Source organism: Balaenoptera physalus (assembly GCF_965194825.1).
Source record: "Balaenoptera physalus genome assembly, chromosome: 4".
Classification (NCBI taxonomy): Eukaryota; Metazoa; Chordata; class Mammalia; order Artiodactyla; family Balaenopteridae; genus Balaenoptera; species Balaenoptera physalus.
Window position 1 is genome coordinate 79,792,801 of NC_138891.1, and position 26,145 is coordinate 79,818,945.

A 26,145-nucleotide genomic window follows, 5' to 3' on the forward strand; every position below is an offset into this window, starting at 1 on the left:
ATGCCATTAGCCATGAAGTTGATACCTGACCATGGCTAAGGAGAGTAGCCAAGATGAAGGACAAGGGAGTCATGGAAAAGGTGGCTGGAAAGTAATCCCTTGGTCTCTTTCTAGAGAGGTACAGGCATTAGGAAATAAGATTCTTGAAGAATTTATAAGAACACTAAATACATTTAAGAAATTAAGAGGAGCGATAGTAAATATCTCAGTTTGCTTTAAGCGAAGTGCTTCAGGCTCTGAACTGTTCACCCAGCTCATCCCTGGGAGCAAGTGTGGAGAGCTGTCTAGACCCTGTCCCTGCTTCAGGTAGCTGCGTGAAAACGCCTGTGTCACAGCACGGATCATTTACTCACTGCTCTCCAGAGACTGAACACTCTGCCCTGTTCCTTCCCAGCCTCAGTCGGGACTGAGTGGAGAAGCCTCTACCTCACACAGCAGGCCCTAACTGCCACAGTGCCTTCCGCAGAGAGCTTTAAATTCTCTGCCTTTAGTCATAAGCCTCTTTCTTTTAACTGGAACAAATCATTGGTCAACATTTACCTCGGGTGAAGAGGAGACAGGCCTCTGCAAACTCTTCAGAAACAGCCCGGGTTTCAAAACCAAAGACAGTTGTGTAAGCAGTTTGGAAACAAGCATGCTGGACTTTCTCCCTAGTGTAGCAGTTAGGAAACGCTAACTAGTTTGGCTAATTTGAGCGACCAGCTGACCAGTGAGCACAGTGAAGCAGTAGAATAACAACATCCAGAGGTGGTTTGAAGGAGAAACAGAAGCATTTTGACTTCATACCCTCTCTGAGCCTGGGTTTCCTGAAATCGTCACACCTGCAGCAGAAGGAAAATGGCAGAGTTGAAGGTAAGACACTATCTGGCCACTTCGCTGTGGCTTCTTCAGCCACAACTCACGGAAGCGTCTGAGAATTCCAGAGCTTCAGAGTCAGAAAGAACTTAGAGAGGCCCTCGTCCAAGCTGTTGTGTTCAGAGGCTTCGCCGTGGTGTCCGTAAGCATTGCTGGGGCTGGGGGATGATAAAGAAAAGAGATGACAGTCTAATTGTCCATCTCTTGCCTTGCTCATTTCATATATTGTCTTGGGAATCTGTAGACGTCATAAGGGCTCTCCTCCGCCATGGACAGACATGTTTCTCACTGTGTCTGTTTGCCAGCCCCTACTCTCCCACACCTTCCTGATGCTGCAGCTTCCTGGACAGCCTCCAGCCGACCAATTAGGCCTGTTTAATCTATTCAGTTATTTTGAGGCTCACAATCAGCGCTTGGCCAGTAGAAACCCTAGCACTTCCTCTAGGAAATAATTCCTTTTTATTATTTAATCTTCAATTGAAAAAGATGTGTGGGTTATGTGTTACTAATGAATTAACTCATAATCTTCAAAGTAAATCTGGAGGTAGCCACTTTACCATTAAGGAAAATAAAGTTCAGAGAGATTAAGTCACTTGCCCAAGGTCACTGCTGATAGGTGATGGAGACTGGATTAGAAGTTGGGTTTGTCTGAATCCATGGCCAGGCTCCAAAAGGAGCCTTAGTGGCATCTGCTAGACTGAGTGCCTTAAAGCCAGTGTCTAAAACCATGCCTAGTGTCCACCCCAGGCCGGCATCAGTGCCCAACACATGCATGTGGGCCTGAGTAGAACTGCCCAGAATTTTGACTCAAGCCAAGTGTGCCAGACTCCAGGCTTCTCTCCAGAGTTTGAGCACTTCCTGAATGCCCTTCAACTGATGCTGAGTTTGAAAATCAAACATCTCCCTAATTAACAGGGGTCCTAAAACCACTCAACACCAAAGTAAAAGAGTTTGCTTCTTTATGCCTGATCAAGAGTTAGAAAGACTGAGAAAGAATTCTTATTCTTTCATTCGGCAAATATTATATGTGAATACATGATGCCACAAATTAACATAAGAAAGGCACTGAATCTGGACTAGGCGGGGCCAAGAGAAACTTCTCCAAGGAGGCTGTTCCTAAGCTGAGTCTTAGGAGAGATGTAGAAATTGACTTAACTGAAAAGGGGCTAGAGGAAACAACAGGTGCAAAGGCGCAGCACACACAGAAAGCCCTGCACATTCTGGCATCCAAGAGTTAAATCTGGGTTGCTGCAGGGACAGCCAAGATGAGATACCCAGGATGTGGTCAGATGTATGGATCTGGATCTCAGGGGAGGGGGTAGAGCTAGGAGAATAGATATGGGAGGTCATCATATCAATGGTGGTAGTTGAAGTCTTAGAAGAGGGGGAGTGCATAAAAACTTCATTTCCTGATGAAAGGCTATGGGGAAGTTCAGCAGGGGTGGAAACATCCTTACCATTTATAAATAAATTATATCTAAAATCCTATCCTGCTGAAATTTTTGAGCAACTTATTATGCACAGCACCAGCACACCAACGTAAATTGCATGCTGATCTTTGTTCTCAATTTCAAAGGCATTTTTCCCAGGCTGCTGTCTAATCTCTGCAAGGAAAGGTTAGCTCTACAGATCACAAATCCAAACACAGAAAGCCAGATTGCATCACTCTAATCAATACACATTATAAGTTAAAAAAAATATTTCTCTGCTTTTATTTCTTCCTTTTAATGGATATGTCAACACAAAGTCTCAAATGAAATCACATTTACATAAAAGCAGCACAACTGGGGGAAGAAAATTCAAAAGATAAAATAGTAAAATTAAATTTTAAATGAACCACCCAATGTTCTTAAGTCTTCTACAAGTCCACTTCTACAAGTCTTGATTTCTTCATTTCTAAAAAACAGAGCTGTTTAACATGCAGACTTTGGGCCCCAGCACCAAATACTTTGATTCACTAGGTACGGGTCTGTATTTAACAAGCTTTGGGGGTGATTCTAATGATTAGCCAGAGATGGGACCCCCTGGTCTACATAATTATTGTATTCGTTTCCTGTTTCTGTTGTAACAAATTACCACAAATTTAGTGGCTTAAAATGACCAAATTAATTTTCTTACAGTTCTGGAGGTCAGAAGTCTGAAATCAGTTTCACTGGGCTTAAAGTCAAGGTGTTGCCTGGTTCCTTTTGAAGACTCAAGGGGAGAATCCATTTCCCTGCATTTCCAGCTTCTAGAAGTTGCCTGCATTTCTTGACTTATGGTCCCTTTCACCATCTTCAAAGTGCATCACTCATCTCTGCTTCCATCATCACATCACCTTTTCCTCTTCTATAATCAAATCTTCCTCTACCTCCCTCTCTTACGAATACTTATGATTATATTTAGGGTGCACCCAAATAATCCAGGACACCTCCCCATCTCAAGATCCTTAACTTAATCACATCTGCAAAGTCTCTTTTGCTATATAAGGGAACACTCACAAGTTCCAGGGATTAAGACATAGGTATCTTTGGGGCATCATTATTCAGCCTACCGCAGTTTAGCCTACTTGCAATAATCTTCAAATTCCCCTAACAATCTATATCCTATGTTCCCAACAAGGTTAACTAGAAATACTGGACTCTTTGCACAGGAGAAAAAGGTAGCTATAGTTCCATCTCTACCCTGACTTCTCTCTCTTTCCCTCATGCCCAGGAAAAGGAAGTGAGGTATAGTATCTGCTCATCCCATCAGGGTGTTACCCAGAATCAGAGTCAGGAGAAAGCACCTCATAAAACTACTCTGACAAATAAATCATATCCTGGGGACCAGGTGAAAATTAGAAAGCTGTACACTAGGGAGCTGCCAAAGAACTGATGGTACTGAAGTTACATGGAGCTCAATAATTTGTTCTTTCATTTAGAAAGGATGTGTATAATTCTCTTGGAAGGAAACAAAATTGTTTCTATGTGGGATCAAATTATTCAGAAATCTGGATTGAAGAAAGCATACAAACACACTTGCTTAATGTCAGACGTTTTTATTTTCAATTTTTGGTATAAGGTATATTTGTATAGTCACTGAACCAGCTGGAGTTGAAAGCTTGGATGTTCACAGCTGATATAAGCAGAGTTCAGATTCTGTCCTTGATCTCAAAGCCTTGGGAAAGCAGCTGCAGAATACTGCTTCCTTGATTCTGATACCTTCAGCAGTAAGGCACATGATATTTTAAAACTCTAACAAACTCATCTGTAATTTTTCTCTCAGGGGATTAGGAAAACCAACTGGTTTGAGAATGACTCAGCAGTTTTCACCCCCCTCTTCAGCCAATGCACCTCAGCTAAGATTGAGAAACCAATTCAGAACTCACACCTCTCTCTGAGCTGGGTGGCTCCCTTCCAAAGCACCAACTGTTCTTTCTACTTTCTTTTCTACTTTTTAAAGCAGTCTGAAGCATATGCTTTAAAATTACATATAGTAAGTCTCTTTTCCTTTGTTCCCAACGTACAAATAACCCTGGACTCTGTTCTGAGGCCAGCAGTTGCAAAGAATGGAGAAGGTTAATGAGTAAACCCACCCACTCCTGCCAGAAAGCTCAGCGCTCAGACCTTCTTGCCTCCCTTTGCAGAGAGAAACAATGCTGCAGTTGAACAAAGTGAAGCCACTGTGATACTCAGTGGCTTCAGGCAAGATTGGTCTTCAATTCCATTCCACAGAACTGAAGATAATTTCGGGTCATTACCATTTCTCAGCAGCTCAGATTCAATCTTCTTGATGGTGAGCAGGAGGTTCATTAGAGAGAAGAAAATTGTATACAGTGGAGAGTCAGAATGCTGGATGGTCTCTGCCCTTTCCCCAAAGAAATCATTCCAAACTGCATGCCGCTGTTAACCAATCTCTGTGTAATATAACTCACTGTTTTTAGTGCTGATAGATTTTCAAATACAAAAAAATATTGTGTCTGGAGGCAAAAAAGAATAATTTCACTTCCATTGCTTTCTAGGTCATAACATTTCACATTTGATATTCCTTCCAAATATGGGCAGCTGTTGCCCTGATCATTGCTCACACATCCAGGTGTGTTACATCAATCTCATCCTGCTCCGAGCTGCTGAGAATTCTGGAGGGTTTATCCTCCACCCACTTACTTCCTTCTTATATCTCTTAAAGACATGTACTCAGATGGTGGCATTTCACTCACTGAGTGACACTGCACTTTCATTATCGTGGGCTAAAATTAAGTATTGATACATTTATGAGGAACAACTATGGGAAGAAAGTGGCCTTTTTTTTGATGTTTAAGTCAGAGAAAAGGGGGTTCTAACCCTACTGAGAGCAGGATACATACACTCGTGTTAGAATAGGCTGTAAGGCGGACTTCCCTGGTGGCACAGTGGTTAAGAATCCACCTGCCAATGCATGGGATAGGGGTTCGAGCCCTGGTCCGGGAAGATCCCACATGCCACGGAGCAACTAAGCCTGTGCGCCACAGCTACTGAGCCTGAGCTCTAGAGCCCATACTCCACAACAAGAGAGGCCACTGCAGTGAGAAGCCCACGCACCGCAACTAACGGTAGCCCCAACTCTCCACAACTAGAGAAAGCCTGCGTGCAGCAATGAAGACCCAACCCAGCCAAAAATAAATAAATAAATAGAGTAGAATAGAATAGGCTCTAAGGGAAAAACTAAATCAAACAATAGATATCTACTGAGTACCTTCTATAAACCAGGCACAAGGCATATAGAGGTAAACACGATGCCATGGTTCCAGCCTTCATGGAGCTTATAAACTAGCAGAGAAGCCAGACAGTGAACAAGAACTCACAGGTGTGTTTAAGTGTTGTCAAAATAAGTTTTAGGGGCTCCGCACACTTTACTTTATTGAGAAACTCCCTTTTCTTCCTCTGGATGAAAAGTAAATTGATGACAATCAGAATGAACTCCATTGTGCCACTGAGGACAGATTCTGATCTGGCTATTCTCCTGAAAGCCACCCATACCTTCAAAACTTGTTTTCCTATATCCACGTAGATGCAAATATATTTACAAGTGCTCCATAGATGAGCCAGATGATGTAGGTTTTTGCCTGCAGCGAGGCTGGTTGGAGGGCTTTTTCTCAAGGGTTTTGCTGTCAGATTGGATCCACACACTCTTTACAGCTACTTGTTTCAGCGTATGGAGGGGAAGTGGGGCTCCAACCTCGGGGAGGTTGCAAGCTAGGCCAGCCAGATCTTACTAACCTGGAGTTGAGGTGATGCCTGAGCCATCTCCCCTCTCAGGAACTCCCTGATGGGCCCAGAATTAAAGAAGCTTTTCTTGGAGTGGGATAATTAAGAACAAGCCCATAAATCAACTAAGTACAGCTAAGGATGGAAAGTCCATGTAATATCCAGCACTCTTCTCCCAATTAATTGGTGGTCTTTAAAATTCACACAGAGAAATTATCTTTCCTAAATGGTTCACATGCCAAGACATAGCAAAGATGTTATGTATAGAACGTGATACACAAACATATGTGCATAAAGAAATTCTTACCTTCATAGACAGTCAAAATAGCAAAATACTCTTTAAATCCCATTAATGGTGACCTTTGTGTCTTTGTCACATGCAGTACATTTCTGGATTCGGTAATGAGTGCACCTCAGAGGATCCTCGCTGCCCAGGTGCCCTGCCAGAAGGACAGGTATGAGTGAATAGAATATTAGCTTGGAGAACTCTGAATTATAAGAATGAATGACCAGCTTTCAGGCCAAGTGCTTCTACCCACCATCTTGAAAATTAGCCTGTGAACTGTCTAGGAGTTTCACAAATCATTAAGACAATTGGGATGCAGAACAATGACAATACAAAGGTTAAAGTTGGATAATAGTTACCTATGGCAAAGCACTTAGTCCCAAAAAAGTAACACTAAATTTAGGGCTTTCAAGAAGATCCCCTAGGTCCAGGGTTAAGGGACTTCCTTAAAGTTCCCTTGAACAGCATAAGATATGGCAATGATGAGAAAATAATCAGTCCTTGTTAAAAAAAAAAAAAAATGTGTGCGCAAAGATGTTTACACTAGTGTTGGTTACAACAGCAAAAATATGGCAAACAAAAATTTTGTCAAAAATTGTTAAGAATATTTCATGGCATGAAAAAATGCTCATGATATAGTGTTTCCTCTTTTTTTAAAGTGCTAATTATTAACAGGACTACACATATCATAGGGTTCCCATTTTGGAGGATAAGAATGGAAGGAAATATACTCATATGTCAACATTGGGTTATTTCTGGATGGTGAGATAATGGCTTATAGTTTATAAATTTTCTACAATAAGCATGTACTACTTTTCTAATCAAGGAGGAAAGTCACCTAAAACATTATTACAAGAAGGATGTATGGGTTGGAGATGGTCATGTGCAGTGAGTGGCCCAGAGCATCCCCATCCAAGATAGAATTCCCCCACTGAGTTGTTTGATGAGAAGGTGGAATGCTTTTCTGATGGAGTGATGTCATTTATTGCCTCCTTTGTTTTAGAATAATCCTCAAGTTTGCCCTTACAATCTGTATGCTGAGCAGCTCTCAGGATCAGCTTTCACTTGTCCACGGAGCAGCAATAAAAGAAGGTAAAAGGATTAGGTTAATTCTGACCTGCGGTCTATGGGAGCTGTGACTAGTATTTAGTGCTGCCTCCTATACCCGGGCCACAGCCTCCCAGGGTTGCCCAAGAGCCTGCTTCTAACAGGCTGTGCTCTGGGTCATAGTCAGGGGAGGATGAACCTCACCTCCAGCTAGAATCAAGTGACTGATGGAAGAAGGGGAGAGAGCAGCTGCACAGAGCCTAGAAAACAGACATGTCTAGTTCCATTTATAATTTGTTGCTTGTACTCAGAAGAAAGTGTTCCTCATAGTCTGGCCTTCCCCTGGGATTGTGCAGTTGAGTTCCAAATTTTGATTTACTTGGGAGTTTTTTTTATAATGATTAACTCAAAATTATAGAAGATTCAGTGCAATATCTTCCTCAGCTGACTAGAACTATTATGTTCTTTGGATGAAAATGTTGGATAATCCAAGCTTGGGTTAGATGAAAGGTCATGTATTATGGCCCCTGGTGGTCTGAATTAATAAGGTTTTTTCTCCTCGGAATTTGTCTTTGCTGGAAACCAGCACATTCATTAGCACAACGTGTCATGATCCATGTTTGCTCTAATCCTACAAGCCAGGTCAATGAACTCAGTCTCTTGGTTAACTCCTTTGGTGCAGGTTGGTTTCAGTAGCTGTTGCGGTTTAGGGAAGCAGTTGAGTGTTGTGACTTAAACAAGCAGTGTCTAATTATGGGAATTTCAGAATAGGACACCTGTGTAGAGGGCTGCTGCTTGTATTGGAGTTTGGGGGAGGAGGGCAGGCAGTCTTGTACTGCTTAGTGGAAGGTGATCGGGTTTGTCTCCAGCGAGTCCTCCTGAGAAGTAAATGAGATAGTGAGAACAAAAGCACCATGGACCACACAAATGATAGGTTGTTCCCCTTAGGGGTTAATCGTGCCCACTCTGGAGGCAGGCCTCCTGAGTTTAAATCCTGGCTCCTTCTCTTTCCAGCTGTGTGACCTTGGGCAGGTCATGTACCCTCCAAGAGCCTTCTGGTTTCTCATTTGTAAAAGAGATAATAATAGTACTTATCTCACAGTTGTGATGAGGATTAAGGGAAAGAACGTATGTAAGGTGCTTAGCACATTGCCGGGTACATGGTGAGTGCTCAATTAACATTAATTATTATCATCATCATTATTGCCACAGTAGCAGAGTGTCTCCCTCCAATACAGTGTATCCCTAGGAGGCTGTCGGAAAACTGAGTGGCAGGTGCTATGCTACCATGTCAATATCAATATTGCTTCCCTCTCGATAGATCTGTACATGGAGGGGAAAGAGATAGTTTCCCATACTTGTCAAATCAAGATTAATTCTATCACTATTTAATCATCTCTCTCTCTCTGCAAGCCCAGATAGCCAAGGTAAGGTAAACACACAGACAATTCCTGTCTATTCTAATTTATGACAGCCTGGCCTCCATGACTATGTTCTTGACTTTATGACCCATTCACTAACTGGACACCCGGACTCCGGATTCTGCTGCCTGCCCCCATTATTCAGCAATATCTTCAGCCAGCAGGAGCAGAGCCCTGTTCCAGGAGGCTGAAAAGGAGCTGTTGGCATTTCATTAAGACGCTGGCACCATTCCCTGAATCAGAATTAAATCTCTGTCCAGGGCAGTGTAGTGCTGCCTGGGGAGTTTTATAAACTCAGCTGAAAAACAAGGGACACTAGGCATGGTTCACCCATCTGTTTAGAACTCTTCAAAGGTATCCACAAGAATTTTGTGAAAATGCTCAAAATCCCCAGTGGGAAGATGGAACCAGCCCCATCCATAGATGAGAAAGCCTGAAATTCCTACATTTAGTCACTATTCATTCAAGCCACAGAATTCAGGATCTCCCCCACCCCCACCCACAAACTATCAGAGAGTATATCTATCAGGGGTTGATTTTTATCTGATTAGTTAGCTGATCCCTTAGGTCCTGAGAAGGTGAGAGCCAGGACAGAGATTGTAGGAAATCTGGACCATCAAAAAACCCCAGATGATTAGAGGTAGGCAGATAGACAATTCAACACACATCTAGTAAGTGAGCACCTATTGTGTGCCAGGCATTCTAGGTACATAAACTCTGAATCCTCACAACAATCCTAGGAGACAAGGATGAGGAACATAGGATCAAGAAAGTTTTGGGAATTCCCTGGAGATCTGGTGGTTAGGACTCTGAGCCTTCACTGCTGAGGGCCTGGGTTTGGTCCCTGGTCAGGGAACTAAGATCTCACAAGCCACACAGGGTGGCCAAAAAAAAAAAAAAGAAGGTTTTGTAACTTGCCCAGGATCACACAGTTGGTTCTAAAATACACACACACATGTTCTCAATTCCGTATAGAACCTAGAGAGGCCTAGTTAATTCATGGCCCGAAGTCCAATGTCTGAGATTACTTCACGTAGAGCTAGAGGAATCAAAAGAAAACTGAACAAATCTAGCTAGCCCTTTAATCTCCCGAATGGCTCAGTGTAGGGCCAGGTCAATTCCACCCCCTGAAGTAGACTGTCCTGGGGCTTAAAGGGCCAGAGCTTGTTCAAGCAGGTCTGGTCTTCCATTGCCCCAAGTGGTGTTCCTCTTCCTGCTGTACCCTGTCAGGGTAACAGCCTCTGAAAGGACCTGGGTCCCTCTTAGTGAGGTTCAGTGTCCCTCTCAACTTCTGGATGGTTCTCCTCCTGGTGTCCTTCAGGGTTCCTTCATCAGAGTCTTCTCTTCCTGAAACAAAGCCAGAAATGTACTATAAGAAAGTAAAGATGGATGCTCTTATAATTTTAGATATGTTAATTTCCTAAACATCTTACAAATTAACATCAAAAAGACAACCCAATAGAAAAATGGTAAAGGACTTGGGCAAGTAATTTATAGAAAAATTCCAAGGGACCAATAAACATACAGATTCTCAACCTTACTCATAATAATGGTAATACAAAATAAAAATGAGATAGTATTTTTCACCTACAAGGCCAAAATTATTAATAATACCCCCTATTTGTAAAGATGTGGGTGATCAGGCACTCTCACACATTAGTGTTGTGAGAATAAAGTGGTACAACAATTTGGCAATTTTTCTTATTATGCATTGGAAATATCTTAGAGATTGTACAAGAAAATTGCTAAGTTCTGATGCCTCTGAGGATTGGCTCTGAAGAAATTGGAGGAGAAAGCCATCTAAGTCTACCTTTTGAGACTTCTTAAATTACCTGAATTATTTTTATCACTGGCATGAATTACTTCTATAATTTTAAAGAAGAAAATTGATTTATATTTCAAAAATGACAAAGAAACCACCCATATTGTCTCAATCTGTGAAGGATTCGTTGTCTTCACTTTCCAGAGCCAGAGCAAGGATTAGTATCCAATATGTACATAAGCTAATGTTTTTCTGTGGATTTGCCTGCACAGATATCCCTCAAGGTACTTTCCCTTCCTTTATAGTTGTCATTGGGAAAGGCAATTCTTTTTTTGTCAGTATGGAAATAACCAAGGGCTACAGGCTCAGTTTGAAGAGTGATGGATCGTGTGGAAAGGTGAGAAGAGGCCAGGGCTATGGGCAGCAGTGGCTATTAAGAAATGATGCTGTGTCATTGCTTCTCACATTAAAGCCCACAGATCATTGTTGACTTGAGCGTCTTCCTAATAGTATTTCCTGAGCCAGTCTGTGCATTACTCATAACATCACCCTAAGGCTTATGTGTCCTTGTTTCCCCCCAGCTGGCTATATAGGATTCTACCTTCGGTTTCTCACAAGCCTTTTGAATCCATTGACCAAGGCCATGTCACTCACAACTGGGATGAAGTTGATCCTGATCCTAACCAGGTAACCTGGTCCTGTGAATTGGAGAATAGCATGTATCCAAAGCCTTAAGTACAAACATTTAAGTCTAACCTGGGTCTTTGAGAAATTAGACAGATTTTTTAAATAAATGCTAAAGTGTATCTGTTCTTTTGCTCAAACTTGGGTAGGAATTTTGGAATTGATTGACTGTGCCTGTGCACGTGTGTGTGTGTGTGTGTGTGTGTGTGTGTATAAGCTTTCGTTTTTCTAGCCTAATGGCTTTAGGAGTGCCCCAGTGAGTTGAATGAATGGAAATCATATAGGCTGGTGAAAAGACATCTACACACCCGTAGGTTGGTTGGTTTGTTTTTTTTGTTTTTTTGTTTTTGGTTGGTTTGTTTTAATCTAAACTCACCACAGCATACTGAAAACACATTCAACACTTATGCCTCTGAGAAGAGGCCTCTGATATAGAGAAGAGAGGCTTGTTGTCTGACTTGGATTCTATAAGTCTAGTGTCACCTAGGAACTTCCATTCCTTGCCTAAGAGTTTCCTTCTTTTGGTCTAGTGACAAATCGGCTTTCCCTCTGCATATCAGTATTATTTATGTACTCTACTTTCAGTAACAAGACAGACCCATTGCTATAATGGACTGAGCTTTTTTTTTGTTTGTTTACCTTTTGAGCACCCCAGTGTATTCCCTTTGCCCCTGAGTTTAGGTACATGTCACTGATCACAAGAGCATAATGCAGGAAGGAAAACAGACCTGGGTTTGCATCCCTGGCCCTCTACTTGTCACTGTGTCTTTGAGCTACAGTGTTTCACCTGTAAACTGGGATAATCATGACATCTGCCATGCAGTGCTGTTTTGTGAAGTTTACTTGACAGAACAGGTGGTGAACATGCTTCGCCCAGTGCCTGGAACACAGTAGGCAAGAACCATGACTCTGATACAGCCATTTTGATATATTCACTTAAAGGCAGTGATAGTACATGTAAATCTCAGAATTTATATTCAGGTAATTTTTTTTTCATTTTATATTTTTTTGAATTCTGAGGTCTCCATCTGCCAAACTGGCAGAAAACAACTTCTTCTCAGTCTTCCCTGAGAATCTCTGGGGTTTTTTTGGTTGTTTTGTTTTTTTTATAGTTTTATTTATTTATTTTTATCTTTGGTTGCCTTGAGTCTTGGTTTCTGCGTGAGGGCTTTCTCTAGTTGCGGCAAGTGGGGGCCATTCTTCATCGCGGTGCGCGGGCCTCTCGCTATCGCAGCCTCTCTTGTGGAGCACAGGCTCCAGACGCGCAGGCTCAGTAATTGTGGCTCACGGGCCTAGTTGCTCCGCGGCACGTGGGATCCTCCCAGACCAGAGCTCGAACCCCTGTCCCCTGCATTAGCAGGCAGAGAATCTCTGGTTTTAAACAATGCCAAAGTAGGACTGGGGGTTGGGCCATGCTGGTTGGTCCTCTTTCACTTGATGGTGTTGAGATACCCATTGTTCTGCTGCTATCGTGTCAGGCCTGGGCATGGAATCATCTGCAAGATACTTCTAGTCTTGTTGTCCCAGACATGCCACACAACCATTTCTTCCTTCTGGGAGTTGCTAGGACATGGGCTCAAGGGTCCCCTCTGTATTCAAAGTTCACACAAATTGATCAGTCTCTCTCCCTCCCCTTCCGTCCACTCTCCTCCCCTTCCACAACTCCTTCCCACAGCCCAAGGAAATCTTCTGTTTCCTCTTGGTTTACCAAGATGTTTGGTCTATATACCTGCTAATCCCCTTCCCTTAAACGCTTAGACTTTTTGTAGAACAAGACAGAATAATTTAGAGTCACTTTTGGTTTCCTGCCCTGTTCCATCTTTTCCCTAATTATGGAAATCTCAGAGAACCAAGTATCTGCTTGAGTGCTACTCAACCCTCTCCAACAGGGACAGGAAGAGAAGCCTTAAGAGTGGAAAAATATGTGAGTTAGCAACATACAGTATCATCCACCTCACAGTCATTTTGAAGCCAAGACATTCTGTTTAAATAACTGACCCTTAAACTTGTGTGAAGTTTAGTGCCTGAAGCAGACATCCTCCCCGGTCTGCCACTGGCCTATATATGGCCTTTGAGCCTATGGGAAAAGGCACCCCAATCCCCAACCCTGCAGGCACAGTCCCCTGCTGAGACACTGCCCCTTTCCCCTTCAGCAGATCAGGGCCCTGTGCTGGACACAATTTGCATAGCCAACCTGTGGACCCCATCTTTACCTGTCTGAGTCTCACCTGGGATCCTAATCCAATCCCATACATCCTTCTCTCCCACACTCTGGAGTTAGGAACCCATCTGGCAGACACACTCATTTAATCATTTACCTCACTCATTTAACCATTTACTTCCCCACTCATCTCACAAAGGGCCATAAATCATTCTATCCAAAGTCACTGTTCATTCTTTGAGAATCTGCTTGACTCATCAATGGGTTACATCTCAAATTCTCCAATTTCTCTCTTAGAGTTACAATGGTCATACATGTTTGTTTTAGATTAATAAATAGACCTGACTGCTTAATAATAGGACTCCATCTTTCATTGGAAAAAATAAAGGATGGTTGCCTATACCTCTATAAGATTCTTGGTCAGGCTAAAAATTAAGCATTTATTATATACTAGCTTTGGAAGGTTGAGAAGCTATTTGAACCACAGTAAGTTTTCTAATTCTTCTCTTCAGGAGGCAAAGAGAATCCCCAATTAAGTTTCTGACAGTTCTCTCAAGTAGAGCCAAATCTCATATTATACAAAGGAACAGCGTGGCTGTAAAGTCAGCAAGCAAGACAAAAATTAAGTACAAACAAAATTATCTCTGAAAAATCCCTTAAATCACCCATAAAGTATAGGATACATGGCTTTGTGTGTGCTACTTTGTATGGTAATTCTTATGCACACTAAATTTGAGAACCATTGAACTAAATTTGAGAACAATTGAGCATTGACTAAAAGAGAGATTATAGGCAAAATCTGTAGGCAGATGTTTGGGAATTCAAATTGTGGAGCCCTTAAGGTAACTATCGACCAGTGGTGTATAGGGTAGAGAGGGGAGTTCCAATGCCTCTGCCTGCTCATATCACCCACACAGTTATCTAAGTCTCTTTATACATCATCAGAGGTTTGTGCGTGGTTGTGTGGGCAACAGTGGAGCCACACGTATATCATTTTGTTTGGGGTGGGGAGGTGAGGTTTTAAACCTAACCTTTAAGGAAAATATGAGTGTGATGTGTAATATGTAATATGCTCAGTAATATCCTTTTATTATATAATATTATTATTGCTATGACTACTCTCAATACATTTTTTTAAACATGAATACAACACTTCACAATGATTATTTGGGGGTACAAGTGGCTTATCCAGGGAAGCTAACCTCATTGTGATAGAATTTTTCTGGTTTTGTCTTATTATAAAAGTAATGTATACTTATAAAAACTTAAATGATATAGAAATTAACAAAGTAGAAAATGGAAATCTCACCCCATATGTGAGAGTCAAGTACATCAGTTGTGCATGTTAATTCATTATTTCATAAGTAGTTAACATACATTTAGAGAGAGAAGTTTGAGGAAACTGCATTTAAAAGCCTGAGTTAATGTAAAGGCATCAAAATAGCTGCATCAGAAGTTTCTGCTTGCTTTCTAGCAGAACCTCGATACATATTTGTTTCCTTCTCCCCTTCCCCATTTCCTTGCTTTGCGTTTTTCCTTGAACTTGTTACCTTCCTCCGGTTTTGAATCTTTCAGGTGCTTTCTACATAGTGGCCACCAAATGTATTTCTTCTGCAGTATTTCCCCTACTCATTTTCAATGTTGTGCTCACACATGTTGGGACAGATGTGCCCCAGAACTCTATCGTGCCTCTTTGGACACCAGCTCCATCAAGGTAGAGGTTTATCCTCCTCCCGCTCTGTAACCTACACCTGCCATCCTGCTTCCCTTGTCCTGATACACACCCTCGCTGTTCTTGCAAAATCTATCCTTTTGTCTTTTCATTTACACTTTCTTGACAATTTAATATCTCTTTCTAATTTTATGCTTCATTAATTAACCACAGCAATCTGCATTCATCACTTCCCCCCCCATCTCCTTGTAACCTCTTCCAAATATGTACTCCATACTCAAAGAAAAAGTCTGAGAAAATTATATTTAGGTACACATCTGACAGTTCTTCTCAGCTGAAACCTGTAGAGTAGGTATGTTTTCACCTGTCACAGACCAAATCCAATGCTTCATCAGCTTCACCAACTCCCACATTAGTCATCTCTGGGAATGTCAGAACATGAGAATTACTTAATATTTCCTCCAAGGGAGCATTATGGGATATGCTACCATCACTGTCATCTTTGATACCCTCCCAGGAATATTGGAAACTATGCCCCCAAACCTTCATTTTCTTTTAGGGTATATTTAATTAATCATCTAAGAATTAATGCAAACTGTTTTTGAGTGTATTTAGATTCAGCTGTGGACATAACAAGTTCTATCCATTAATATCTCACATAAGAAATATACCTAATTTTGTTCACCATGCACCTTCCTCTAACTTCTGGAATCCCAGAATTTAACAAACAAATCTACATCTAATTTAACTGTGAGTTTACAGATTTCAGTTAGCATTCCTGAATCAGCATTCCTCTTTTAAATGTCAGAGTCCTTTAAAGTTTATCTTTGTTATCACTACAGCCCTAATGTCTTAATTGTTGGAAAGTCAGACTCTTGACCCAGTTAAGCCTCAGCTGAGGAAATTACCTTTTAGTTCTCAATCAATATCATTTGGACCAAGTGAGAAACACCTCAAAGCTAATTAAAGATTATATCATAAAATTCCCTCTGCCTCCAGGACATACAAATTATCAAAAATGTTTCAAAACAATACATCCTTAGTCGGTGTTTGATGCCTTATTTGTCAAACTCTTTAGATCTCACTATCCTAAAAGCCCCCTCCCTCCAAAAATGTCTTGGATTTCCCACCTCTTTAAGCTTTTGCCCAAGTCTCTCTTATTCATAGCAACTTCTTGAGAAAGTAATCTAAGCCCAGTTTATCACCCCTATTCACTCCTAACCCTTTGCAATTCAACCTGCCCAGATCACTCTGCTGAAAGTATGTATACCTTCTTTAAACAACAATAATGCACCCCTTACCATTAATACATGTTTTTATTCAAAACTTACATAAAAGTGTCAATGCCTAATAATCCCACCAATGCAGAGTTAACCACTTCTAGTGTTTTGGTTTCTTTCTTTCCAGTTTTTTTCTTTGCATATATATGTAAATAAATAAGGTCTGGGGTCTCATGTAGCCAGAGACCAAAAGTAATTGAAAATAATCCCAATCTTCATTTGCTTCTCCTGAAAACCTTAAGGAGCATCCAGGCTATGACCCACAGCAACACTTTTCAAAATCCCCTTCCACCAATTTTTCCTAGACTCCAACCCTCTCACACCTCTTGTCTTCCCCAAGCTCCTCAGGCCTGGACCACTTGTTCATGGCTTGCCTCTGCCTGCCCCTACCTTCTGCCTCTAGAAAATGACAGAGTGTAAGTCCTCATCCCATTTTCCCAGGACACACACACACACATACACACACACACACACACACACACACACACAACATTGATCTACATGGTGAGACTGGAGTTCGAAGGACTGAGGGAGTGGGAATGAGCAAAGCAGAATTTTCCATAGGGAGCAGGGAAGGGAAGGGGAAGAGGCTGTGCATACTCTTATATTAATGCTGTTTGTGTCTGTCTTTCTCTATCTGAGTTACTTCACTAAGTAGAGATTATCATACTACTTATATGTAGAATCTAAAATATGATAAAATGAATTTATTTATAAAACAGAAACAAACTCACAGACAGAAAACAAATTTATGGTTACCAAAGGGGAAAGGGGGAGGAGGGATAAGTTGGGAGTTTGGGATTAGCAGATACAAGCTACTATATATAAAATACATAATCAATAAGGTCTTACTGTATAGCACAGGGGACTATACTTAATATCCTGTAATAAACCATAATGGAAAAGAATATGAAAAAGAATATATATACATATACGTGTATAACTGAATCACTTTGCTGTACACCAGAAACTAACACAACATTGTAAATCAACTATACTTTAATTTTTAAAAAAGTAGTTACATATATATTTACTGTAAGTACAGTCATTCTCTAATACAGTTTTACATTCTGGTTTTTTTTTATTTATTTAAACATCATATTTTGTGCCTTTTTCCATGTCTTTTTAAACTTTTTGAGTGTAGATGATTTTTCATAATTCCTCTATTGTCAGATATTTAGATTGTTTCCAGTTTTACTATTATAAATCATCCATGGCTAAATACAATCCTTTTCTCCTCAACGTCCCAAAGCCAGGAACAGTTGACTTCCCTCTTTTCTTTTATTTTTTTATTTTATTTTATTTTTTTAACATCTTTATTGGAGTATAATTGCTTTACAATGGTGTGTTAGTTTCTGCTGTGTAACAAAGTGAATCAGCTATTCATATACATACATCCCCATATCTCCTCCCTCTTGCATCTCCCTCCCATCCTCCCTATCCCACCCCTCTAGGTGGACACAAAGCACCGAGCTGATCTCCCTGTGCTATGCGGCTGCTTCCCACTAGCTATGTATTTTACATTTGGTAGTGTATATATGTCCATGCTATCTATTTTACATTTGGTAGTATATATATGTCCATGCCACTGTCTCACTTCGTCCCAGCTTACCCTTCCCCCTCCCCCTGTCCTCAAGTCCATTCTCTATGTCTGTGTCTTTATTCCTGTCCTGCCCCTAGGTTCATCAGAACCATTTTTTTAGATTATCCTCTTTTCTTCCTGGATCTCTGTCGTTTCCTGTGTTCTGTGACATTGTGTAAACCTGCAAAACAGGCCATCTCCAAGGTCCTGAACTAGACTCTCTTGCCCCTGGCCTGTCTCCATCATCCTCCTGGGAGAGAGGGAAGTACTTACTCTCTCCTGCTCCTCACTTCCTCTTCCTTCTTGTCTTTCTTACCTTCTTTTTTTCTTCTCTTTCTTTTCACCCCCATCAGCCCTTCCCCTCTGTATTAGTTTGCTAGGGCTGCCTTTACAAAGTACCACAGACTGGGTGGCTTAAACAATAAAGATTTATTTTCTCACAGTTGTGGAGGCAAGATGTCTGAGTTCAAGGTGTCAGCAGCTGGGTTTCTTCTGAGGCCTCTCGACTGGCTTGTAGTTGGCTATCTTCCCCTGTGTCTTCACATCGTCTTCCCTCTCTACATCTCTGTGTTCAAATTTCCTCATCTTACAAGGACACATCATGTTGATCAGAGCCCACCCAAATGACCTCATTTTAACTTAATCACTTCTGTAAAGACCCTATCTCCAAATACATTTATATTCTGAGGTACTAGGGGTTTGGACTCCAACATACGAATTTTGGGGAGAAGACAGTTCGGCCCAATTCTCCCTTTGCCTCCTCCCCTTTCCTTCCAATTATCAGTTAGTGAGTCCCACTTTCATTGGACTCTGTTTTAGAGATGAAGGGTTAATTGCTGCTTATAAGAAATACCCAGCTTTGGTGAACTAAGAGAAGGAATTCTTTGAGCAGCAGGGGGGTTTTCTAGCCCACTTCACTTCCCACCTATCCCCACATGTATACATCTCTGCAGGTAGAATTATAGATATCTAACTTCACCCAACATAATTTCAGCCCAAAGCTTGGTATAACCTGGTAGACCATGTTGCAGGAAGTCAGTCCAACACTTGGGTTTGGAAGCTATTCTGGGGCTGCCTTCACTGTAGAACCTCATTTATACTCCAGCATCCACTTCTTCTCCCTCTTGCCATCTTCCACATCTCCCATGTTTTACTTTTTAAAATCTAACGAACATCATTCGTTCCCATGACATTAACTATTACCTCTCTGCAATATGTTTTACAAATCTCCCCACCAACTTCAAACCCCACAGGGGACATTGCCATGTGTGTGTCCCAACTCAACAGGATCCATACTGAAGACATCATAGTCCCATCCAAACTTTCCTCTCTCTCTGGCTTCTCTAGGTCTGTTAATGACACAACCATTCTTTCACATTCAACCTGCTATTACCCCTCCCCTCCACTGCTCAGCCAATCCTTAGAGTCATCTTTGAGAACTTCTTTCTCTCTTTACATTGAATTAGGTGCCATGTCTATAGAATGGTGATTCCCATCTACATAAAAGTTACCAGGGTGACTTGTTGAAAATGTAGATTCCCCAGACTCCCCACCCAGAGATTCTAATTCAATAGGTCTGGGATGATGCACAGGAGCCTCTCTAGATGATTTCCATTCAGATTGGCTCTGGACCACACTTTAAGAAACACTGCTGTAGCATTTGCTCCCAAGATGTCTCTGGTATCTGTATTCTTCTTCCTTTTCTTCACACCCCTGGTTTGGACCTCTTTTCCTCTTACCAGGACTGTTAAAATGGCCTCCTAACTGATCTATGTGTCTTCCCACCCTATCCCACACATTGCTGCCAGACTCAACTTATGAAATTGTCATTCAAAAATATTTAAATCCTGCCATTACCTCTCCCTCCCACTGCCCAGCCAATCAAGTGCAGGCTCCCATGACAGGTGACTCTTATTGTATCTTTCAAGCCCTTCCCTCTCTTCCATGTCCTCTACCCATCAGCCACACTGGAACCTTCACCATTCCAGGACAATGCTCTAAATTTTCTTGCCTGGGTGTTTTATTCTCTTTCATCTACCTAGAATTTTCTCTTCTTCCCTCACAAGTATCCACCCATCCAAATGCCACCCATAATTTAAGACTCATCTTAAATACCACCTTCTTCATTGAACTCTTTCAATATTTCTCAGAGTATTTGAGAGTAAGATCTATGTCTCCATCATTTTCATATAACCTGCAGTGTCCAGCACATGCCTTCTTCCCAACGGTAGAATCACAAGTATTTGTTGAAGTAACTCCCTGATAGCTCAGATCCCATCATCCTATAAATAGACTAGATTACATTTCTCTAAATGCATTCACTGGTGCTTGCCAACACCGCAGTGCACATTGCCCTTTTCAGCCCTTTTGGACAGTTTGCTGGCTCTTTTTAAGTACATCTCCATCAACTTGCATTTCACTGCTTGGAAAGATGTTGAAGCTGTATGCAAACCAGATTATTTTATTGTGTGTGTCTCTTATTGCTCTTGTGTAAGAATGTTAAATATGCTCTGTACCAGGAATTATTCCTGAGGGAACATTCCTGCTTATATTTCTCTTCCAAAGTTATTTCCAGTTATCCATTTCCTTGTTTTTCAATCATGAATTGCCCATACTTTCAGGGTCTTCTTGTTTCCTGAGGGCAGAGACTGTCATGTTCACCTCTGGTACCTAGCACAAAACCTGGCACATGGAGTGGTACAATAAATCATTTGAATGAGTTACTATATAGGGATTGGACAAGAATGCTGACTTTGAAGGACCTTAGCAGGATTTGGGTCCCAGGAGTCAGACTGGGCCAAGGCAACTCAGCACCGGAGGAGCAGTAGATAAGGGCCCAGATTAGAAGACCAAGTACAAGACCATTAAAAGGAGGCAAAGCCTGGGTTCAGGAGCCATGGAGATCATGAATGGTTTGGAAAGCAGATCAAGACAGGCTGAGATTAAAGAGCTCAGGGTTTAGGTTGCTAAGGGAGGCTGAGAAATTGTTGGTATCAGTTCTTAGTAAAGAAAACTTAACTGCTCTAAACCATTTGTCTTGTCACTCTAAAATAGAGATAATAATTATGGGAGCCTTAGAGGGTTGTTGTGAGAATTAAATGTCATCCAACAAATATTTATAGAGTGACTACTATGTTTCATGTTCTGGGTGCTGAATAATGGATATAAAACCCTTAGCTTTACCCTCAAGGGCAAGGTCAAATAGGAATCCAGGTTTCTATCCATGAAAAAATGTCATCTAAATACTATGCTGGCTCATCTTTTTTTGTCTTCTCATGAAAGACTTTTAAAAGTAAACAAACTACAGTGATTTGAATCTTCCTTACTTGTGCTCTTACCTATTACCTCTAAGACCGCCAAAGAGTCACTCAAAGCCTGATTTCTCTCCACATAAATTATGTTGCCTTTTTCCTCAAATTCTAGATTTGCTGAAGAATTTAATGAGCCACTGTTTTATTTTATCCCCCTGTCCCATCTTCCCTAGTCTGGGCTGAAACTCACTGTAGTGCATTACCCTGGACCTCTCCTAGCCATAGCTGCTGCTAACGACTGTTTGCATATTATGATCACAAAAGCATCTACAAGTTACTTCCAAAATCTTGGATAGATGTTATCAACTTCTAATGATATGTCTACCTCTAGCCCACCAATGTTGCTGAGAGTATCCAACTCATCCAATCAAGTTGAGTCCAAGGCAGCTTTGGAGGGAATCTCACGTAGTGTTGAAGGTGATACTCAGATCATCCAGTACACCTCGCAATCTTCTGACTTTGGAAATACTGAGTCCAATTCTTTGGTTTCATTTACATCCTTGAGCATGAATTTCAAATCCTGATCATTAAATATTGCCACTGATTCTCCTACTCCTTTGGTAACCTTAAATAATTTTTAATTCTAACTTTAGTCTCTGTTGAAGATGCTTTCCAAATTATTTTTGACCATCTCACTTCTAGTAAGAGTTTATTTTCCAATAGAATTTGCAGACCACAGCTGCAAAATATGTGAAGCAATGATAGAACTGAAAGGAGAAACAGAGTTAATCCACAATTATAGTTGGAAACATCAACACCTCTCTCTCAACAGTTGATAGAACAACTGGACAGAAAATCAGAAAGGATATGGAAGAACTGAGGGGTTTTCACATGTATAAAGAACTGACTTATGCTTTAGAAACAATCTCAGGACTTTTAGAAACATTTGTCAATTTACTAGCTATTGCCTGAATGTCATTTTGACTTCCAAAAGTCTCACAAATTTGCTTTAGTCTTGTTCTTTGAGATATTAGCAATGTTCTCAGTGTCTTATATTTGTTCATTCATTCAATCATTCAATACACATATATTAATATCCACTATAGTCAAGACATTGTATTGGGTACTTCAATTGATTTCATTGTTTTTGAAATGTTAATAATTGAATTCTGTGTGGGGGTTTCTTTAGCAATAATATATAATATAAACAAAATTAACTGTTAAAAAGTTATAGAATTAAATCAGTTAATAAGCATCCAGTGACTTGCCAGAAGTCACAGAGTAAACAGGAACAGAGGCAGCAGCAGAACCCAGGTCTCCTGGCTCAGCCCAGTGCACAGTCCCCTTGGGCTGGCCTTAGATCAGAGGGTTACTGCTCCATAGCATGCAGTTAGTCTGAACATCTGGCTTTAGCAGGAGATGTTTCCACTCTCCACTCCATAGCCTCTTCCTGTTTATCCTCTCCTCAAATTTCCCTCCCTACATTCAACATGATATTGCACCAAAACTCTTGACCCAAATCTCTTACCTGAAGACTCGAAGCTGGCTTCTTCTTGTGGGTACTGGGTTTATCAGAACTACCTTGGGGTCTTTATTATTGTTCATGATATGCTGAGTATAGGTCCTGCACAATCCTCTGCCATCAGACTCAGCAGATAAATTACTCCTTTCCCTATACCATCTCCATCATCTGAAGGGCATCACCTTTTGCATTAGAGAAGGTTCTTCAAGACCACCGTCTCATCCAGGATGTGGGCTCTATTGAAGGCATGTTACCTACATCATCATGTAGGTGCCCTTCCACCTTCCACTCCAGGCTCTCTCTCCTCATGACTGATGTGCTACAGAAGACTTTGAAAAACTGAAAAAACCTAACAAAAACCTAACCAAACCAACCCATTGTCCTCTCTGGTTCAGTCTTTCCTACTCAAAATGTACCAACCTCTTCTCTAGGGGCCAGGACTTTATTTCTACCCACAACAGGTATTTTTAATTTCAGGAAGATCTACAAAGGTGCTGTCTTGCTGTCAAACCCAAGTTCATGTACCTGATGCACAGTGAGGCTAAACAAAATGAGATGTCAGAGTTTGGAGCAGAGAAAGATTTATGGCAAGGGCCAAACAAGGAGAAAAGGTGGCTCATGCTCAAAAGGGCCGAACTCCATGATGATTTCTGGGGAAGAGTTTTTAAAGGCAAAATTTGGGGTGAGGACTGCAGGGTGTGTGACTTTCTTCTGATTGGTTGGTGGTGAGGTAACACAGTGATGTCTCTGGAATCTCAACCTTCTGGTTCCAACCAGTCCGGGGTCTAAGTGCTTGTTGTCAGCATATAGTCACCATCTTCCACTGGGTAGGGGTCTTAATTTCTGCAGAACAACTCAAAGATATGCATCAGATACAGACATGTATATCCCTTGAGGAGGAACCAGGAGTCCTGTGACTCTCTCTTCTTGAGCCTGCTCTTTGGAGCTCAGAGAAGGCCTAGCAAACTAAAGCCTTTTTTTTTTTCGACAAACAACAAACAGGGGACACCTGGGAGGACCCTGCAGGGTCCTGCTCAGTTTCAGTCTCGGTGCAACAAACCAGGTAGTGCTTTCCTATTACTGGGATTCTCTCTTGCTTACTTGCTCCCTTTTGTTTATTTCTCTTTTTTTCTTTCTTCTCTCTCTTTTCTTGCTCTTCTTTTTCCCTTAGGTTTGCAAACCTTAGACTTGTGTTATTTAAACATCCTTGCTATTTGGTAACTGGCCCTAGATACAACAATTTAGTTGATTGACTGATTGGTTGGTTGACTAAGTGGACTTTTCTGAACATGAACATGAACAGCAATACAAAAATCACAGGCTCTCTGGGTTGGGTGTGCTGATTCTTAGACCATAGCTGCACATTAAAGTTTTTTTATAAGACAGAGCTTTTATAAAATACTGATGTCTGGGCCCTACCTTCTCAATCAGAATTAAGATTCTGATTTAATTAGTTTTGGGGTCTCAGAGACTCTCTGGGTGATTCTCATGGCTTGCCAGGGTTTAGAATCTCTGGATAGATCTAAAAGGTTGCCCAGGTAACCACTGATCGGATACTTAAATCCCTTCCATTGGGAAATCTAGAATGCTGACTCCTCTTAGAACCAAGATTCTATGTAGTATTATCTTCCAGACAATCTTCCTGGGTGTGCAAACTCTGTGCTGCTACTAAACAGGGAAGCAGCAGGTAATGGTTCATGGTAAACCAAAACCCCCTTCAAAAAGCCAGCAGCGCTTAGCTGTGGCCCTGGCTGATGTCAGGGGAATATCCTCCTAGGTCAATGGTGCTCGACCAGGGAATATTTGTCCCCCAGGTGACATCTGACAATGTCTGGAGACGTTTTTGGCTGTTATAACTTGGGGGAGTGCTACCAGCATCCAGTGAGTAGAGGTCAGGGATGCTGCTAAACACCCTGCAATGCACAGGACGGCCCTGTGACAAGAATTGTCTGACACAAAACGTCAGTAGTGCCAGAGTTGAGAAACCCTTTCCTAGATCCTTGATCTCAGGTTCCCCCCACTGCCCCAGGAAATATCATCCTCAGTGGAATTAGTCCTAAACCTTTTCCTTCTTTCTGAAGCATGATTTCAACAATGTTTTTCAAATCAACATCTTACATTCTTTTCAAGTAGTCCCAGAATGTGATAATCCTGCTTTGCTTTTAAGAAATAAAGGCTGCTGCCTGACTGTGTACATCAGAGAGGCAGGATCACGCCAGCGCTGCCTTTTCCACGTGCTGCTTCCTTTCCCACCCAGCTGCCTCTCTGGACTACAGAATGAGCTGAGCCCCATGACCCACTGGAGGGCCTGCCTGGCCTGCCTTGACCAGGCACTGCAGCCAGTGGAGCCAGCCCTTGGGGTGCAGGTCACTCCATGAGATGTCCTGAGGCTGCTGGGTTTATCAGCTGCCAGACTGCCTGGGTCAGGCCCGCGGCCAAGTTGATTAATAAGTGCTGGGCTGACACTTCTAGTAGGGCTCAGACCTGCTGATTTTATTTCCTACTTGCTTAGATCATTTCATTATTAAATTAAAGATTGTTGTGATTTAAACTGAACCGGCAGGAAGCCTGGGGACAAACACAGGGTTTGGTGAAGAAACTGAACCTGGTACTGCATTTACCAAATCCAATCTCAGCTGGGTGCTTTTTCTTTCTCTTAAAGAAATAATTCAAAACTCCAAGGGCTGGAAGTAAGAAGTAGAGCCTTCCCCTGCAGTGTCAGGAGCCCACACAGAGAGGCTGGCACACCAGGAAAGGGAGCTGATTATAAATAGCATAAAAAGCAGCATCAGTCAAAACTCACTGATGTGCCAGAGCAAAATGTTAAAAGAAATAGCTTCTGAAATAGGAAGCAATGATTTTTTATTTTTGTAATTTAAAATGCTAAGGAATGAAGACAATATATATACATATAGGTTAAACATTCACACACAACACAAACATACACCCTGCATACACACACAGAACCCAACTGAGCCCCTTTAAGGAAATGATGGATAATTATTAAATTGAAAATTACAAAATCACAAGTAGTCAGAGCCTCACAGAGTGAGCAGCTGTCCTTTTACATGCTATTTATTGAGAAAGTCTATGGTTTCCCCTTGTGAAGTAATTTTTCTGTGTGTGTATTTTTTTTTCCAGCTGAGATGGAAACCATTTGAGATTCCAAAAGCCTCTCAGAAGAAAGTGGACTTCGTGAGTGTAAGTCAATACTATCCACACCTGCCCACCACTCTCCCCTCTTCTGCGGTGAGTGACCCAGCCATTTGCAGGCTGGATGCCCAGCAGAAGCAGCCCTGGAGGCAGGCAGCAGACCTAGCACCACCTGCCTCTGCTTTTGGGGCTGGCAGAGGGATGTCTTACGTACAGGCACTATATGGCCACTGACACCAAAGGGCACTTGTGAGCTATTTAC

At 41.6% G+C, this 26,145-nt stretch overlaps 1 protein-coding gene across 1 annotated transcript in view; it reads left to right on the top strand.

Annotated features, from left to right (window-relative positions):
- The first annotated feature begins 366 nt into the window (after positions 1-366).
- The window catches only part of HGD (homogentisate 1,2-dioxygenase), a 46,380-nt gene continuing 20,601 nt past the window's right edge, over positions 367-26,145 (top strand). Inside the window, exons 1-5 of the mRNA XM_082460071.1 lie at positions 367-852; positions 6,446-6,517; positions 7,352-7,440; positions 11,160-11,265; positions 25,872-25,931. Coding sequence (XP_082316197.1) covers positions 838-852; positions 6,446-6,517; positions 7,352-7,440; positions 11,160-11,265; positions 25,872-25,931 — 342 coding nt within the window. The 5' untranslated portion in view covers positions 367-837. The remainder of the gene's footprint in view (positions 853-6,445; positions 6,518-7,351; positions 7,441-11,159; positions 11,266-25,871; positions 25,932-26,145) is intronic.